The sequence below is a fragment of the Xenopus tropicalis genome, chromosome 8 (genome assembly GCF_000004195.4).
Source record: "Xenopus tropicalis strain Nigerian chromosome 8, UCB_Xtro_10.0, whole genome shotgun sequence".
Classification (NCBI taxonomy): Eukaryota; Metazoa; Chordata; class Amphibia; order Anura; family Pipidae; genus Xenopus; species Xenopus tropicalis.
In genome coordinates this window covers 144251595-144269546 of record NC_030684.2, presented here as the reverse complement: position 1 = coordinate 144269546, position 17952 = coordinate 144251595, and the positions used below count along the sequence as shown (strand labels likewise).

Sequence of the window (17952 nt, the reverse complement as noted above, 5' to 3'; positions counted from 1 at the left end):
CTCCCCCCTATTCCCTATCTGCACCCCATAATAAATCCTCTTCTCCCCCTATTCCCCATCTGCACCCCATAATAAATCCTCTTCTCCCCCCTTTTCCCTATCTGCACCCTATAATAAATCCTCTTCTTCCCCCTATTCCTTATCTGCACCCCATAATAAATCCTCTTCTCCCCCTATTCCCCATCTGCACCCCATAATAAATCCTCTTCTCCCCCTATTCCCCATCTGCACCCCATAATAAATCCTCTTCTCCCCCCTATTCCCCATCTGCACCCCATAATAAATCCTCTTCTCCCCCTATTCCCTTTCTGCACCCCATAATAAATCCTCTTCTCCCCCTATTCCCCATCTGCACCCCATAATAAATCCTCTTCTCCCCCTATTCCCTTTCTGCACCCTATAATAAATCCTCTTCTCCCCCTATTCCCTTTCTGCACCCCATAATAAATCCTCTTCTCCCCCTATTCCCCATCTGCACCCCATAATAAATCCTCTTCTCCCCCCTATTCCCCATCTGCACCCCATAATAAATCCTCTTCTCCCCCTATTCCCTTTCTGCACCCCATAATAAATCCTCTTCTCCCCCTATTCCCCATCTGCACCCCATAATAAATCCTCTTCTCCCCCTATTCCCTTTCTGCACCCTATAATAAATCCTCTTCTCCCCTATTCCCTTTCTGCACCCCATAATAAATCCTCTTCTCCCCCCTATTCCCTATCTGCACCCCATAATAAATCCTCTTCTCCCCCTATTCCCTTTCTGCACCCCATAATAAATCCTCTTCTCCCCCTATTCCCCATCTGCACCCCATAATAAATCCTCTTCTCCCCCGTATTCCCTATCTGCACCCTATAATAAATCCTCTTCTCCCCCCTATTCCCTTTCTGCACCCCATAATAAATCCTCTTCTCCCCCGTATTCCCTATCTGCACCCTATAATAAATCCTCTTCTCCCCCCTATTCCCTTTCTGCACCCCATAATAAATCCTCTTTTCCGCCTATTCCCTATCTGCATCCCATATTAAATCCTCTTCTCCCCCTATTCCCTTTCTGCACCCCATAATAAATCCTCTTCTCCCCCCTATTCCCTTTCTGCACCCCATAATAAATCCTCTTCTCCCCCGTATTCCCTATCTGCACCCCATAATAAATCCTCTTCTCCCCCCTATTCCCTTTCTGCACCCCATAATAAATTCTCTTCTCCCCCCTACTCCCCATCTGCACCCCATTATAAATCCCCCCCCAAGCACCCAGGGGGCCCCAGGTCTCACAGTTGGGGCCACACATGATACAGAGGATGTGTTTACCAAGTCAGAGCTCATTAGAGTTGTAGGGACGGGGAGATCAGACCCAGCGCGGCCCTGCGCCCCCAAACCGTCTCATTAGCGGCCGTGGAACAGAGCGCCGGCTCCTGCCCCCCAATCCCCCCTCACAAACTTTGCTTTTTCTCAGGGAACTAATTAGCCACTATAAAGGGAGCCGCTCCGCTTGGAAAGTCAGGCTGCTGCCTCGTTACTGCGTCTCCCCCAGCCGCTAACGACTATTTATAATAAGATGAATCTCTAAAGGTTCTGCCCCCAAACGGAGAGAGAGCAAATATTAATATTACAGGTTGGGGGGGGGGGGGGGCTGCTGAGCGACTTACTGAGCCCTGGCACTCACTTAGCTCCCACCATGGAATTAGGCACGGGGCCGGGGGTCTCTCCCCATGGAATTAGGCAAGGGGCCGGGGGTCTCTCCCCATGGAATTAGGCACGGGGCCGGGGTTCTCTCCCCATGGAATTAGGCAAGGGGCCGGGGGTCTCTCCCCATGGAATTAGGCACGGGGCCGGGGGTCTCTCCCCATGGAATTAGGCACGGGGCCGGGGGTCTCTCCCCATGGAATTAGGCAAGGGGCCGGGGGTCTCTCCCCATGGAATTAGGCACGGGGCCGGGGGTCTCTCCCCATGGAATTAGGCAAGGGGCCGGGGGTCTCTCCCCATGGAATTAGGCACGGGGCCGGGGGTCTCTCCCCATGGAATTAGGCAAGGGGCCGGGGGTCTCTCCCCATGGAATTAGGCACGAGGGGGCCGGGGGTCTCTCCCCATGGAATTAGGCAAGGGGCCGGGGGTCTCTCCCCATGGAATTAGGCAAGGGGCCGGGGGTCTCTCCCCATGGAATTAGGCAAGGGGCCGGGGGTCTCTCCCCATGGAATTAGGCAAGGGGCCGGGGGTCTCTCCCCATGGAATTAGGCAAGGGGCCGGGGGTCTCTCCCCATGGAATAAGGCAAGGGGCCGGGGGTCTCTACCCATGGAATAAGGCAAGGGGCCGGGGGTCTCTCCCCATGAATAAGGCAAGGGGCCGGGGGTCTCTCCCCATGGAATAAGGCATGGGGCCGGGGGTCTCTCCCCATGGAATAAGGCATGGGGCCGGGGGTCTCTCCCCATGGAATAAGGCATGGGGCCGGGGGTCTCTCCCCATGGAATAAGGCATGGGGCCGGGGGTTTCTCCCCATGGAATTAGGCACGGGGCCGGGGGTCTCTCCCCATGGAATTAGGCACGGGGCCAGGGGTCTCTCCCCATGGAATAAGGCAAGGGGCCGGGGGTCTCTCCCCATGGAATAAGGCATGGGGCCGGGGGTCTCTCCCCATGGAATTAGGCAAGGGGCTGGGGGTCTCTCCCCATGGAATTAGGCATGGGGCCGGGGGTCTCTCCCCATGGAATTAGGCACGGGGCCGGGGGTCTCTCCCCATGGAATAAGGCACGGGGCCGGGGGTCTCTCCCCATGGAATAAGGCAAGGGGCCGGGGGTCTCTCCCCATGGAATAAGACACGGGGCCGGGGGTCTCTCCCCATGGAATAAGGCACGGGGCCGGGGGTCTCTCCCCATGGAATAAGGCAAGGGGCCGGGGGTCTCTCCCCATGGAATTAGGCACAGGGCCGGGGGTCTCTCCCCATGGAATTAGGCAAGGAGCCAGGGGTCTCTCCCCGTGGAATAAGGCAGGGGCCGGGACAACTTGTCTCTGGTCATCTACATACACCTGGAGTCCAGCTTGGAGACCAGTTAGGGTGAGATTAGAGGACAACAGCCTTCCAAGCTTCCTGGGTCAGTGGGGTACACTGTACCCCCCAATTCTTGGGGCCCAGGGATAAGGATCTGGCATGCATCAGCTGACTGCTTCTAGGGGAGGGGCAAGTGCCAGTGGGTCATTAGCGACAGGGTTCTGCTCAGTTCACATGCCCTTTTCCAGGAATAGTTTGTGTATTTTACATTTATTTTGGCAGTAGAGCTTACGATCTAATACCCAGAGAGAGTAAGTTTATAAGGATTAAAGACAGGAAGTTGCTAGGGGGGGGCAGTGAGTGTGAGATTGTGCCCATAACGACCCACAGAAATGCCATGTCGGCAGAATGGAAACAAGCGCGGAGGGGTCACGGCCTCTCCCAGGGTACATGTATTTGCTTAATGTTTCCCCAAATATCACCGGCGCCTCCCCTGCCTGCCACTCCCACTGCTGGGATAATGTGCCGGCTCGGCAAGGAGGGTGGGAAGGGTTAAGGGGTGGGAAGGGAGGGTCCTATAGATCAGAACCCCCTAGATGGGCAGAACATTAGCAGTGCCACAGAGCTTGGGTTAAGGGCAAAGCGGGCACAGAGCAGTAAGCGGTACCGTACCTTTTGCACTTGGGCCGGCTCAGTCAGTACCAAGGCGAAGAGACCGAGGCACACCTCCTCGTGCTGGGTGGCCCCCTTGCACACCTAAGAGAGAGCAGGAGAGGAGAGGGTTAATACCGTGTGGGGTTAATCCATACACCTGTAACAGCTGGGAATAGGGGCGGACATCTTGCACGCCTAGGAGAGGGTTAATCCTGTGCAGGGTTAATCCATACACCTGTAAAATCTGGGAATAGAGACAGAACCCTTGCACACCTAGGAGAGGGTTAATCCATATACCTGTAACAGCTGGGAATAGGGGCGGAACCCTTGCACACCTAGGAGAGGGTTAATCCTGTGCGGGGTTAATCCATACACCTGTAACAGCTGGGAATAGGGGCGGAACCCTTGCACACCTAGGAGAGGGTTAATCCATACACCTGTAACAGCTGGGAATAGGGGCGGAACCCTTGCACACATAGGAGAGGGTTAATCCTGTGCAGGGTTAATCCATACACCTGTAAAAACTGGGAATAGGGGCGGAACCCTTGCACACCTAGGAGAGGGTTAATCCTGTGCAGGGTTAATCCATATACCTGTAACAGCTGGGAATAGGGGCGGAACCCTTGCACACCTAGGAGAGGGTTAATCCTGTGCAGGGTTAATCCATACACCTGTAAAAACTGGGAATAGGGGCGGAACCCTTGCACACCTAGGAGAGGGTTAATCCTGTGCAGGGTTAATCCATATACCTGTAACAGCTGGGAATAGGGGCGGAACCCTTGCACACCTAGGAGAGGGTTAATCCTGTGCAGGGTTAATCCATACACCTGTAAAAACTGGGAATAGGGGCGGAACCCTTGCACACCTAGGAGAGGGTTAATCCTGTGCAGGGTTAATCCATATACCTGTAACAGCTGGGAATAGGGGTGGAACCCTTGCACACCTAGGAGAGGGTTAATACCGTGCGGGGTTAATCAATACACTTGTAACAGCTGAGAATAGGGGCGGAACCCTTGCACACCTAGGAGAGGGTTTATATCATGCAGGGTTAATCCATACACCTGTAACAGCTGGGAATAGGGGCGGAACCCTTGCACACCTAGGAGAGGGTTAAACCTGTGCGGGGTTAATCCATACACCTGTAAAAACTGGGAATAGGGGCGGAACCCTTGCACACCTAGGAGAGGGTTAAACCTGTGCGGGGTTAATCCCTACACCTGTAACAGCTGGGAATAGGGGCGGAACCCTTGCACACCTAGGAGAGGGTTAAACCTGTGCGGGGTTAATCCATACACCTGTAACAGCTGGGAATAGGGGCGGAACCCTTGCACACCTAGGAGAGGGTTAAACCTGTGCGGGGTTAATCCATACACCTGTAACAGCTGGGAATAGGGGCGGAACCCTTGCACACCTAGGAGAAGGTTAATCCATACACCTGTAACAGCTGGGAATAGGGGCGGAACCCTTGCACACCTAGGAGAGGGTTAAACCTGTGCGGGGTTAATCCATACACCTGTAACAGCTGGGAATAGGGGCGGAACCCTTGCACACCTAGGAGAGGGTTAATCCATACACCTGTAACAGCTGGTAATAGGGGCGGAACCCTTGCACACCTAGGAGAGGGTTAATCCATACACCTGTAACAGCTGGGAATAGGGGCGGAACCCTTGCACACCTAGGAGAAGGTTAATCCATACACCTGTAACAGCTGGGAATAGGGGCGGAACCCTTGCACACCTAGGAGAGGGTTAAACCTGTGCGGGGTTAATCCATACACCTGTAACAGCTGGGAATAGGGGCGGAACCCTTGCACACCTAGGAGAGGGTTAATCCATACACCTGTAACAGCTGGGAATAGGGGCGGAACCCTTGCACACCTAGGAGAGGGTTAATACCGTGCAGGGTTAATCCATACACCTGTAACAGCTGGGAATAGGGGCGGAACCCTTGCACACCTAGGAGAGGGTTAATCCATACACCTGTAACAGCTGGGAATAGGGGCGGAACCCTTGCACACCTAGGAGAGGGTTAATACCGTGCAGGGTTAATCCATACACCTGTAACAGCTGGGAATAGGGGCAGAACCCTTGCACACCTAGGAGAGGGTTAATCCATACACCTGTAACAGCTGGGAATAGGGGCGGAACCCTTGCACACCTAGGAGAGGGTTAATCCATACACCTGTAACAGCTGGGAATAGGGGCGGACCCCTTGCACACCTAGGAAAGGGTTAATCCATACACCTGTAACAGCTGGGAATAGGGGCGGAACCCTTGCACACCTAGGAAAGGGTTAATCCATACACCTGTAACAGCTTGGAATAGGGGCGGAACCCTTGCACACCTAGGAAAGGGTTAATCCATACACCTGTAACAGCTGGGAATAGGGGCGGAACCCTTGCACACCTAGGAAAGGGTTAATCCATACACCTGTAACAGCTGGGAATAGGGGCGCAACTATTTCTATACGTTTGCAGTTGGTCTTTTCTGTCGTTTTCTGGGTGCCCAGACCAACTGCAAACTGTCTCAAGATAACAATGTCCACATTCAGATGATCTTGCCCTTTAATTGCAAGCTCCCGAGCGCAAGGCGTTACTATAAGGGCTGCTATACGGAGTATTTCCTTCCATTAACCCCCGACCTGCTGATGAACAGCTCAGATACCCCTGGGGGGGTGCGTTTCCCAGAGGCAAGGGGTCAGGGGGGGGAGGGGTCAGTGGATTTTCCTTTCCCTTTTTAGACTATAGAAACAATTTCCGGGGGCTGCGCCGGGTTCCTTCCTATGGATCTGGGCCTCTTTAAAGGCAAAGTTCGCCTTCACGCTTGACTTCTGCTGCCGTGGCGGGAGTGGCATTCCATACCTTTTCAGAAAGGCCCAGTTATAGAGAATAAAGACCAACTGCAAAGTGTGCAAGTTGCCCTTTAATGGCACTAGTCTGGTACCACTGCTGGGAGTCGGGGGGGCATTAAAGGGGCGGTGCACCTTTTTGTTGACATTCAGTATGTTCCAAATTGGTCAATGCTAAGCAGCTTTTCAATTGGTCTTCATTATTTATATTTTATAGTTTTTACAGTATTTGCCTTCTTACAACTTTTTGCAGTTTTCAAATGGGGGTCACTGACCCCGGCAGCCAAACCCTATTGCTCTGTGAGGCTCCAGTTTTATTGTTATTGTTGCTTTTTATTCCTTATCTTTCTATTCAGCCCCTCCCCTATTCATATACCAGCCTCTCATTCAAACAGCTCGCTGGTTACTAAGGTAATTTGAGCCCTAGCAACAGTATATCTGACCCCGGCAGCCAAACCCTATTGCTCTGTGAGGCTCCAGTGTTATTGTTACTGTTACTTTTTATTCCTTATCTTTCTATTCAGCCCCTCCCCTATTCATATACCAGCCTCTCGTTCAAACAGCTCCCTGGTTGCTAAGGTAATTTGAGCCCTAGCAACAGTATATCTGACCCTGGCAGCCAAAACCTATTGCTCTGTGAGGCCCCAGTTTTATTGTTATTGTTACTTCTTATTCCTTATCTTTCTATTCAGCCCCTCCCCTATTCATATACCCGCCTCTCGTTCAAACAGCTCCCTGGTTGCTAAGGTAATTTGAGCCCTAGCAACAGTATATCTGACCCTGGCAGCCAAAACCTATTGCTCTGTGAGGCCCCAGTTTTATTGTTATTGTTACTTTTTATTCCTTATCTTTCTATTCAGCCCCTCCCCTATTCATATACCAGTCACTCTCTCAAACCACTCCCAGGTTACTAAGGTAAAGTGGACCCTAGCAACCAAATTAAAGATCAGCTCAGAGTCCGACTTTACCCTTTCCTTGCCATAACGTGCATTTGGCCCAAAGGCACAGTATTGGGGGGCACTTACGTAAGCATTGAGGGCGTCGTTGGCCTCGCGCTCGGACATGCCATTGGTCATGGAGTTCACCAGCGCCATGCAGCGCTCCAGCCTCTGTGAGGGGAAGAGACAGCGGGTTAGAGAGACAGTGGGTTAGAGAGACGGCAGGATAACGGTTAGACACACATGTATAAGAGACACGTGCCGCTGGGGGTGATGGGAGTTGTAGTTCCAGAGGAGCTTTGGGATGAATGCAGCAGTGCCAGTTTCTTACACCAACAGGGGGCGCCCATCTCTTAACCATTAATATTTGCTTGTGGAGTGGGGCGCCCAACAACCGAATGCTACACACCTACCCCTTTAATAGCGGGGGGGGGGGGCAACGAGCCACCCAGGCAGATGTACAGTCAGTGCCCTCCCTGATTCACCGGGTACTCATTATAAACACAGGGGGGCAGCAATACCGAACCCACCCGAGAGTTCATTGGCCCCATCATTAGCAATTATCAGCCATTCCGGGAAGGGAAAATACCAACTGCACCCCCCCACGCCCACCCCCACCCCCAGAAACTTCACTAATACTTTTACTGACTATTTCAGAGCCAAAATTTGCCCAAATTTAGTAATATTAAGCAAACTGTGATCCAATCTGTGAACAGCAGTCCTGCCCTGCTTTATGGCTGAGATTCTAGCTATCTGTATAACAGAGCATTCTGTCACAGTGGCACAGATCCTATCTGATCCCCCCATTGTAAGCAGCAGTCCTGCCCTGCTTTATGGCTGAGATTCTAGCTATCTGTATAACAGAGCATTCTGTCACAGTGGCACAGATCCTATCTGATCCCCCCATTGTAAGCAGCAGTCCTGCCCTGCTTTATGGCTGAGATTCTAGCTATCTGTATAACAGAGCATTCTGTCACAGTGGCACAGATCCTATCTGATCCCCCCCATTGTAAGCAGCAGTCCTGTCCTGCTTTATGGCTGAGATTCTAGCTATCTGTATAACAGAGCATTCTGTCACAGTGGCACAGATCCTATCTGATCCCCCCATTGTAAGCAGCAGTCCTGCCCTGCTTTATGGCTGAGATTCTAGCTATCTGTATAACAGAGCATTCTGTCACAGTGGCACAGATCCTATCTGATCCCCCCATTGTAAGCAGCAGTCCTGCCCTGCTTTATGGCTGAGATTCTAGCTATCTGTATAACAGAGCATTCTGTCACAGTGGCACAGATCCTATCTGATCCCTCATTGTAAGCAGCAGTCCTGCCCTGCTTTATGGCTGAGATTCTAGCTATCTGTATAACAGAGCATTCTGTCACAGTGGCACAGATCCTATCTGATCCCCCCATTGTAAGCAGCAGTCCTGCCCTGCTTTATGGCTGAGATTCTAGCTATCTGTATAACAGAGCATTCTGTCACAGTGGCACAGATCCTATCTGATCCCCCCCATTGTAAGCAGCAGTCCTGCCCTGCTTTATGGCTGAGATTCTAGCTATCTGTATAACAGAACATTCTGTCACAGTGGCACAGATCCTATCTGATCCCCCCATTGTAAGCAGCAGTCCTGCCCTGCTTTATGGCTGAGATTCTAGCTATCTGTATAACAGAGCATTCTGTCACAGTGGCACAGATCCTATCCCCCCCCATTGTAAGCAGCAGTCCTGCCCTGCTTTATGGCTGAGATTCTAGCTATCTGTATAACAGAGCATTCTGTCACAGTGGCACAGATCCTATCTGACCCCCCCATTGTAAGCAGCAGTCCTGCCCTGCTTTATGGCTGAGATTCTAGCTATCTGTATAACAGAGCATTCTGTCACAGTGGCACAGATCCTATCTGATCCCCCCATTGTAAGCAGCAGTCCTGCCCTGCTTTATGGCTGAGATTCTAGCTATCTGTATAACAGAGCATTCTGTCACAGTGGCACAGATCCTATCTGATCCCCCCCCCATTGTAAGCAGCAGTCCTGCCCTGCTTTATGGCTGAGATTCTAGCTATCTGTATAACAGAGCATTCTGTCACAGTGGCACAGATCCTATCTGATCCCCCATTGTAAGCAGCAGTCCTGCCCTGCTTTATGGCTGAGATTCTAGCTATCTGTATAACAGAGCATTCTGTCACAGTGGCACAGATCCTATCTGATCCCCCCATTGTAAGCAGCAGTCCTGCCCTGCTTTATGGCTGAGATTCTAGCTATCTGTATAACAGAGCATTCTGTCACAGTGGCACAGATCCTATCTGATCCCCCCATTGTAAGCAGCAGTCCTGCCCTGCTTTATGGCTGAGATTCTAGCTATCTGTATAACAGAGCATTCTGTCACAGTGGCACAGATCCTATCTGATCCCCCCATTGTAAGCAGCAGTCCTGCCCTGCTTTATGGCTGAGATTCTAGCTATCTGTATAACAGAGCATTCTCACAGGGTTAAAAAAAGAGATGTAGAACAACTTTTCAAAGAAGCCTCATTATCTGGCAGAAAGTTGCAGGGAGAGTGGAGGCGCGGGAGAAAGGGCCCCATTACGAGGTGAGCAAAGGGGGGAATTACTCATTCTCTTTGAGCCGCACTCAGCTCCAAAATCTATCGGGTCCTCAGGGCCCCATGCGCCAGTACAAAGAGATTCACTGATGGTGAGTGAGGAGCCAATGAGAGGCGGATATATAATAGGGCCCTGAATTTCTATTAACCCTACTGCCAGGATCCGGGAATCGGCCATTTAACCACTTTCATTGTCCAATGGGGGTCTGGGGTCAGGAATCACTGCCCAGGACACCAACCAGTCTGTACCCCCATACTGTACTGTCTAAGGGAAACACTATGGCACCTCCTACCCATATGTATAAATACAAATATACAGAGAAGGAATGTTCTGGGCACACAATAAGCTGTACCCCCATACTGTACTGTCTAAGGGAAACACTATGGCACCCCCTACCCATATGTATAAATACAAATATACAGAGAAGGAATGTTCTGGGCACACAATAAGCTGTACCCCCATACTGTACTGTCTAAGGGAAACACTATGGCACCCCCTACCCATATGTATAAATACAAATATACAGAGAAGGAATGTTCTGGGCACACAATAAGCTGTACCCCCATACTGTACTGTCTAAGGGAAACACTATGGCACCCCCTACCCATATGTATAAATACAAATATACAGAGAGGGAATGTTCTGGGCACACAATAAGCTGTACCCCCATACTGTACTGTCTATAGGGAAACACTATGGCACCTCCTACCCATATGTATAAATACAAATATACAGAGAAGGAATGTTCTGGGCACACAATAAGCTGTACCCCCATACTGTACTGTCTATAGGGAAACACTATGGCACCCCCTACCCATATGTATAAATACAAATATACAGAGAAGGAATGTTCTGGGCACACAATAAGCTGTACCCTCATACTGTACTGTCTATAGGGAAACAGTATGGCACCTCCTACCCATATGTATAAATACAAATATACAGAGAAGGAATGTTCTGGGCACACAATAAGCTGTACCCTCATACTGTACTGTCTATAGGGAAACACTATGGCACCCCCTACCCATATGTATAAATACAAATATACAGAGAAGGAATGTTCTGGGCACACAATAAGCTGTACCCCCATACTGTACTGTCTAAGGGAAACACTATGGCACCTCCTACCCATATGTATAAATACAAATATACAGAGAAGGAATGTTCTGGGCACACAATAAGCTGTACCCCCATACTGTACTGTCTAAGGGAAACACTATGGCACCCCCTACCCATACGTATAAATACAAATATACAGAGAAGGAATGTTCTGGGCACACAATAAGCTGTACCCCCATACTGTACTGTCTAAGATACAAATGGCCGACTCCTTAAGTTTGTGAGAGAAATAAAGGGTAAATGTAGGAGTCGTCACGCTGCTCACCCCCGGCCCAATGAGCTCTCATTTTATCTGCTTTATAAATGTCTTTTCATTGCAGCGGGCTGAGCTGCTCCCTGGGCGCTCGTCGGGCAGAACAATAGAGAGAATTAACTGCATGACAGACAATACAGACGGCTTTCATTAGAGACGGGGCAGGAGCCAAGGAGCCCGGGGAAAGAGCAGATTATAGTGAAGGAGCAAAATGTGCAGTTCAGCAACACCTCCGCGGGGGCTTCATTTTACACTCCCTACAGCATCTCTCATAGGTTTTATTTTATTTATTCCATTAATGTAATGCCATGTACACAGGCAGTAACCCTTATATACATGTAGGAGCTGCCATAGTGTTTACCTCCACTGAAACCAACAGCACCATCTGTTTCTGGCCACTAGGAGTGCTCTTTCATTGCCTTCGAAATCCCCCCCCTAACTGGCCTTCAGGCTGGGCCCCCTTAGCCCATAACAAGGTTACAGATATATAGAAACATTGGGGTAACAGTCACCCCGCTATAGTTCCAGGGGTACCCAGGGCACAAATAAGCACTCACCACAAATCCCCCCTAACTGGCCTTCAGGCTGGGCCCCCTTAGCCCATAACAAGGTTACAGATATATAGAAACATTAGGGTAACAGTCACCCCGCTATAGTTCCAGGGGTACCCAGGGCACAAATAAGCACTCACCCCAAATCCCCCCCTAACTGGCCTTCAGGCTGGGCCCCCTTAGCCCATAACAAGGTTACAGATATATAGAAACATTGGGGTAACAGTCACCCCGCTATAGTTCCAGGGGTACCCAGGGCACAAATAAGCACTCACCCCAAATCCCCCCCTAACTGGCCTTCAGGCTGGGCCCCCTTACCCCATAACAAGGTTACAGATATATAGAAACATTGGGGTAACAGTCACCCTGCTATAGTTCCAGGGGTACCCAGGGCACAAATAAGCACTCACCCCAAATCCCCCCCTAACTGGCCTTCAGGCTGGGCCCCCTTAGCCCATAACAAGGTTACAGATATATAGAAACATTGGGGTAACAGTCACCCCGCTATAGTTCCAGGGGTACCCAGGGCACAAATAAGCACTCACCCCAAATCCCCCCTAACTGGCCTTCAGGCTGGGCCCCCTTAGCCCATAACAAGGTTACAGATATATAGAAACATTGGGGTGAATCACTATGGCAGCTCCACTAAAACCAACTCCGTTTCCCTCAGATGAGACAGTGCTTGTGTATAAGGCAGAAGAGAGCGCTCAGGAGACAGAGCCATTTGGAGTGACAGCTGCCCAGTGTCTCTGTGCCGCAGGCAGTCTGTACCTGAGGTTCTACTCACAGGGGGGAACTGGATCAACTGCCTGAGATTTTCTCTCCCAGGGATTCTGAGATTTGTGTTCAGCTACAGACTCACATAAATATAAAATGATGTGGTTGAAGCCCCCGGGGGTCACTAGGTCTAAAGGGGATACAAAACCTGTTTATATGGAACATTTACCTGCCATGTATTTACTACTGTTCCCTTAGACAGTACAGTATGGGGGTACAGCTTATTGTGTGCCCAGAACATTCCTTCTCTGTATATTTGTATTTATACATATGGGTAGGGGGTGCCATAGTGTTTCCCTTAGACAGTACAGTATGGGGGTACAGCTTATTGTGTGCCCAGAACATTCCTTCTCTGTATATTTGTATTTATACATATGGGTAGGGGGTGCCATAGTGTTTCCCTTAGACAGTACAGTATGGGGGGTACAGCTTATTGTGTGCCCAGAACATTCCTTCTCTGTATATTTGTATTTATACATATGGGTAGGGGGTGCCATAGTGTTTCCCTTAGACAGTACAGTATGGGGGTACAGCTTATTGTGTGCCCAGAACATTCCTTCTCTGTATATTTGTATTTATACATATGGGTAGGGGGTGCCATAGTGTTTCCCTTAGACAGTACAGTATGGGGGTACAGCTTATTGTGTGCCCAGAACATTCCTTCTCTGTATATTTGTATTTATACATATGGGTAGGGGGTGCCATAGTGTTTCCCTTAGACAGTACAGTATGGGGGTACAGCTTATTGTGTGCCCAGAACATTCCTTCTCTGTATATTTGTATTTATACATATGGGTAGGGGGTGCCATAGTGTTTCCCTTAGACAGTACAGTATGGGGGTACAGCTTATTGTGTGCCCAGAACATTCCTTCTCTGTATATTTGTATTTATACATATGGGTAGGGGGTGCCATAGTGTTTCCCTTAGACAGTACAGTATGGGGGTACAGCTTATTGTGTGCCCAGAACATTCCTTCTCTGTATATTTGTATTTATACATAGGGGTAGGGGGTGCCATAGTGTTTCCCTTAGACAGTACAGTATGGGGGTACAGCTTATTGTGTGCCCAGAACATTCCTTCTCTGTATATTTGTATTTATACATATGGGTAGGGGGTGCCATAGTGTTTCCCTTAGACAGTACAGTATGGGGGTACAGCTTATTGTGTGCCCAGAACATTCCTTCTCTGTATATTTGTATTTATACATATGGGTAGGGGGTGCCATAGTGTTTCCCTTAGACAGTACAGTATGGGGGTACAGCTTATTGTGAGCCCAGAACATTCCTTCTCTGTATATTTGTATTTATACATATGGGTAGGGGTGCCATAGTGTTTCCCTTAGACAGTACAGTATGGGGGTACAGCTTATTGTGTGCCCAGAACATTCCCTCTCTGTATATTTGTATTTATACATATGGGTAGGGGGTGCCATAGTGTTTCCCTTAGACAGTACAGTATGGGGGTACAGCTTATTGTGTGCCCAGAACATTCCTTCTCTGTATATTTGTATTTATACATATGGGTAGGGGGTGCCATAGTGTTTCCCTTAGACAGTACAGTATGGGGGTACAGCTTATTGTGTGCCCAGAACATTCCTTCTCTGTATATTTGTATTTATACATATGGGTAGGGGGTGCCATAGTGTTTCCCTTAGACAGTACAGTATGGGGGTACAGCTTATTGTGTGCCCAGAACATTCCCTCTCTGTATATTTGTATTTATACATATGGGTAGGGGGTGCCATAGTGTTTCCCTTAGACAGTACAGTATGGGGGTACAGCTTATTGTGTGCCCAGAACATTCCCTCTCTGTATATTTGTATTTATACATATGGGTAGGGGGTGCCATAGTGTTTCCCTTAGACAGTACAGTATGGGGGTACAGCTTATTGTGTGCCCAGAACATTCCCTCTCTGTATATTTGTATTTATACATATGGGTAGGGGGTGCCATAGTGTTTCCCTTAGACAGTACTGTATGGGGGTACAGCTTATTGTGTGCCCAGAACATTCCTTCTCTGTATATTTGTATATGGCCCCTTACCCACCCATCCAGCACCCTGGCCCCTTACCCACCCGACACCCTGGCTACATTACACAATCCATGGCAACAGCCAAGCATCTCTTAGCCCCACCCCCATACTGGCCCATTGGCTATTAGCCATTACCTCTTCCAGCTCATCCTTGGCATCCAGTCCGGTGGTGATCAGCAACTTGCCCTTTGGTTTCGGCTCCATGTTGCTCCTTGGGGCAATAGAGGCGGTTATGCAGGAAGGGGCTTCAGAGTTGGGCTTGGGGGACAGGGGGCGCTTCTGCGCTAAAGGGTAACTAAACCAACCGGGGGCTTCTGGCAGTGATGGCGGCAGGGAAAGTAATAAATGGGGGTACACTTATATACAGGGGTATTGGGGGGCGATATGGAGTGTAACCAGCTGTCAGTTTGGGGGGGTCACGGAGTAAAACAAAATGGGGCTGGGTGGGTGAAATGTAGGGTTACCCCAGATATTTAGGGTGCCTAATGCAGCATTAGGGTAACAGTGTCAATTGTGGGGGTGCTTAGGGAGAATGGGGTACTGCTGGGGGGCAATGTGAGGAGCTGGGGGGTAGGAGTGCAGAAATGATGTGAATGTGGAGGGGCAGTCCAACTATGTTTGTGTGTAGTGGGGCAAATAGTGTGTGTAGTGGGGCAAATAGTGTGTGTAGTGGGGCAAATAATGTGTGTAGTGGGGCAAATAGTGTGTGTAGTGGGGCAAATGTGTGTGTAGTGGGGCAAATAGTGTGTAGTGGGGCAAATAGTGTGTAGTGGGGCAAATAGTGTGTAGTGGGGCAAATAGTGTGTAGTGGGGCAAATAGTGTGTAGTGGAGGTAATAAGGCAGTAGTTAGAGTGTGTTGGGGCTATAGGGGCAATAATGCATATGTGACAGAAGGCACAGGGTAAGGATAAATAAGGGGCGGGTCCTGGGGCACATGGGGCAGATATATGGGGCGCTGGGGTATCTAAAGCTGCTACGTGTGGGCTCTAAGGTACCTGGGGCAATAACAAGGGGGCCCTGGGGTATATAGGTTATAAAGGGAGGGAAGTAAGGGGGAATAGGGAGCGATGGGGGCGTTACCCAGGGTTCGGGGGCTGTCGGTACCGGGAGAGCTCACCCAGTTTCTAGCACACACAGGAAGCCATAAGGAAACCTTCTACAGGCCGGAAGCACCCGCCCTTCTTCGCAAAATCCAACCAATCACAGATCGGTGAGGCTGGTGATTGACTGACCTGAGCACGCCTACATCTCTGACGTTAGAATAAAGTCCGCCCAGGTTCCGCTAGGAACCAATGGTATTGCGCGCTGAGGTGACGTAAGGTTATAAGCGCGAATGTTCCCTTGTGTAGGAAGGCTGGATGGACTTCCGCCATCTTTCTTTCGGGCAGTGGCAACTGCACATGTTCGTGTTGGCTAGGGCTGAGTTGGAATGTGCTTAGTATTATGGGATGGGGGGGTACTAACCATGCAGGGGATACTGCACCTCACTAGGCAGTGTAAAGTCAGAAATATTACCCATAAGTGCCCTGGGCCAAAGAGCTTGCATTCTAATTCTTGTGACTGAGGCACCATGGTAACCCCTGGAACTATAGCGGGGTGACTGTTACCCCAATGTTTCTATATATCTGTAACCTTGTTATGGGCTAAGGGGGCCCAGCCTGAAGGCCAGTTAGGGGGGGATTTGGGGTGAGTGCTTATTTGTGCCCTGGGTACCCCTGGAACTATAGCGGGGTGACTGTTACCCCAATGTTTCTATATATCTGTAACCTTGTTATGGGCTAAGGGGGCCCAGCCTGAAGGCCAGTTAGGGGGGGATTTGGGGTGAGTGCTTATTTGTGCCCTGGGTACCCCTGGAACTATAGCGGGGTGACTGTTACCCCAATGTTTCTATATATCTGTAACCTTGTTATGGGCTAAGGGGGCCCAGCCTGAAGGCCAGTTAGGGGGGATTTGGGGTGAGTGCTTATTTGTGCCCTGGGTACCCCTGGAACTATAGCAGGGTGACTGTTACCCCAATGTTTCTATATATCTGTAACCTTGTTATGGGCTAAGGGGGCCCAGCCTGAAGGCCAGTTAGGGGGGGATTTGTGGTGAGTGCTTATTTGTGCCCTGGGTACCCCTGGAACTATAGCGGGGTGACTGTTACCCCAATGTTTCTATATATCTGTAACCTTGTTATGGGCTAAGGGGGCCCAGCCTGAAGGCCAGTTAGGGGGGGGATTTGGGGTGAGTGCTTATTTGTGCCCTGGGTACCCCTGGAACTATAGCGGGGTGACTGTTACCCCAATGTTTCTATATATCTGTAACCTTGTTATGGGCTAAGGGGGCCCAGCCTGAAGGCCAGTTAGGGGGGGATTTGGGGTGAGTGCTTATTTGTGCCCTGGGTACCCCTGGAACTATAGCAGGGTGACTGTTACCCCAATGTTTCTATATATCTGTAACCTTGTTATGGGCTAAGGGGGCCCAGCCTGAAGGCCAGTTAGGGGGGGATTTGGGGTGAGTGCTTATTTGTGCCCTGGGTACCCCTGGAACTATAGCGGGGTGACTGTTACCCCAATGTTTCTATATATCTGTAACCTTGTTATGGGCTAAGGGGGCCCAGCCTGAAGGCCAGTTAGGGGGGGATTTGGGGTGAGTGCTTATTTGTGCCCTGGGTACCCCTGGAACTATAGCGGGGTGACTGTTACCCCAATGTTTCTATATATCTGTAACCTTGTTATGGGCTAAGGGGGCCCAGCCTGAAGGCCAGTTAGGGGGGGATTTGGGGTGAGTGCTTATTTGTGCCCTGGGTACCCCTGGAACTATAGCGGGGTGACTGTTACCCCAATGTTTCTATATATATCTGTAACCTTGTTATGGGCTAAGGGGGCCCAGCCTGAAGGCCAGTTAGGGGGGGATTTGGGGTGAGTGCTTATTTGTGCCCTGGGTACCCCTGGAACTATAGCAGGGTGACTGTTACCCCAATGTTTCTATATATCTGTAACCTTGTTATGGGCTAAGGGGGCCCAGCCTGAAGGCCAGTTAGGGGGGGATTTGGGGTGAGTGCTTATTTGTGCCCTGGGTACCCCTGGAACTATAGCGGGGTGACTGTTACCCCAATGTTTCTATATATATCTGTAACCTTGTTATGGGCTAAGGGGGCCCAGCCTGAAGGCCAGTTAGGGGGGGATTTGGGGTGAGTGCTTATTTGTGCCCTGGGTACCCCTG

At 50.2% G+C, this 17952-nt stretch overlaps 1 protein-coding gene across 4 annotated transcripts in view; it reads right to left on the bottom strand.

Moving 5' to 3' along the window:
• Positions 1–15965, bottom strand: part of ints3 (integrator complex subunit 3) — a 37156-nt gene extending 21191 nt beyond the window's left edge. For 2 of the 4 annotated variants that reach the window (XM_031890902.1, XM_031890905.1), the window contains exons 1-3: positions 14880–15462; positions 7509–7592; positions 3655–3738 (exon numbers count right to left, since the gene is read on the bottom strand). In XM_031890902.1, coding sequence (XP_031746762.1) covers positions 3655–3738; positions 7509–7592; positions 14880–14948 — 237 coding nt within the window. In that variant the 5' untranslated portion in view covers positions 14949–15462. Of the gene's footprint in view, positions 1–3654; positions 3739–7508; positions 7593–14879; positions 15463–15825 lie in introns of those variants that run through there. The other 2 variants (XM_031890903.1, XM_031890904.1) reach the window with 2 other exon arrangements.
• Between the last annotated feature and the right edge of the window lie 1987 nt (positions 15966–17952).